The sequence below is a fragment of the Octopus bimaculoides genome, chromosome 18, assembly GCF_001194135.2.
Source record: "Octopus bimaculoides isolate UCB-OBI-ISO-001 chromosome 18, ASM119413v2, whole genome shotgun sequence".
NCBI classification, from domain to species: domain Eukaryota; kingdom Metazoa; phylum Mollusca; class Cephalopoda; order Octopoda; family Octopodidae; genus Octopus; species Octopus bimaculoides.
Genome location: NC_068998.1, coordinates 9,342,052 through 9,343,562, shown reverse-complemented (window position 1 = coordinate 9,343,562; position 1,511 = coordinate 9,342,052). Strand labels below are relative to the sequence as shown.

The following is a 1,511-nucleotide window of genomic DNA, read 5'->3' as shown; positions in this document are numbered from 1 at the left end:
TGTGTGTGTGTGTGTGTGTGTGTGTGTGTGTGTGTGTGTGTGTGTGTGTGTGTGTGTGTGTGTGTGTGTGTGCTTATACTCACACACACACACACACACACATACAATGCATACTTATAAATTTAATTTTGAAAACAATATCTGCTACTCACTATAAATTCCATACTGGTGTCACTGTTTGGTCTTTAAAAGTTACCATTCCTTTGTTGTATTCCGATTTGATGTTTTCAATTTCTTTGTAAACGAATTGTGTTGGCGAAGAATCTTGTAAGTTCTCTGTGATCAGACGTGCTAAATCCGTTTCTACAGAATGACGCTGATCTTTTAGTTTCAGTAATTCTTTGTTCCATGCCAGTTGATGCTGTCGGTTCGTGTTGACTTCCTTGGTCTGCAGATTCTTGTGCTTCAAACGTTGCATGTGGATGAGGGAACCGTTTGCGGCAAGTTTCTTTTCCAGAACATCTGACAGCAATTCGTCGTAATTTACGGCACCATATTTGTTGCTTCCTAAACCCGATGCCATTCTGGTAATCAAGCCTGGTTAAAAGACATTGTATATATATATATATAATAATAATAATAATAATAATAATAATAATAATAATAATAATAATAATAATAATAATAATAATAATAATAATAATAATAATAATAATAACAACAGAAAATTGCACTACTGGGCACTGCACACATCCTACGCAAAACACTTTCAATACAGTAACCATAAGAGCATCACAGCAAACCACAGCACATACCCAAGGCACACAGAGCTGTGCTCGGTAGTGAAGTGAAAGCACGTATTAAAAATAAAACTACTGAACAATAATAATAATAATAATATAAATATATAGATATATGCATATATCCATACATATATATATACATGCCTACATCTATATGTATACATACATGCATATATGGGTACAGGACATCAAAAAAGCGTTAAACACAATGAGAAACGAAAAACGAAAACATAAAAACGAAAACAGAAAATAAACGTTTTTCGAACAACGGAAAAAACCCAGAGAAACGAGACATGCAACATAAAGAGTATATCCCTTCGTCTGTTATCTCTGTCCATCTACTCCGTGTTTCGAACAAACACACACACGTGTGTGCGCGCGCGTGTGTGTGTGCAGTTTATATTTTGGAGACAGGTGTTCTACGTATATAGAAAGACTTCGAAGTGCTCAAGAGATTAGAACTTCAGTCGTTATATAAGTAAAGCAACGACAAAACAAACTAGGTACGTCTATTAACACATAAAGATACCTCTAATTGAAAAGAATAACGTAAATGTGTGTGAATATTAAGAATACACAGTCCAACTTACATAAAAAAACGATATCACAAATAAGATAAGTAGAGTTTTAAAAGTCCTACTACCGTTTCGGATGGAGTGGGAGCTTTGTGGTCCTGGTGTATGACAGATATTAGGATCCATTATTGGATAACATCACCTACTTTTCCAACGGAAATTTTTTTTCTATTAAAACATTTTACATTTGAAA

The 1,511-nt window shown here is 34.3% G+C and overlaps 1 protein-coding gene across 1 annotated transcript in view; it reads right to left on the bottom strand.

Annotated features, from left to right (window-relative positions):
* LOC106870511 (coiled-coil domain-containing protein 148) overlaps positions 1-1,511 on the bottom strand; it is a 61,034-nt gene that overhangs the window by 46,615 nt on the left and 12,908 nt on the right. The window contains exon 3 of the mRNA XM_052974528.1: positions 153-537. Coding sequence (XP_052830488.1) covers positions 153-537 — 385 coding nt within the window. The remainder of the gene's footprint in view (positions 1-152; positions 538-1,511) is intronic.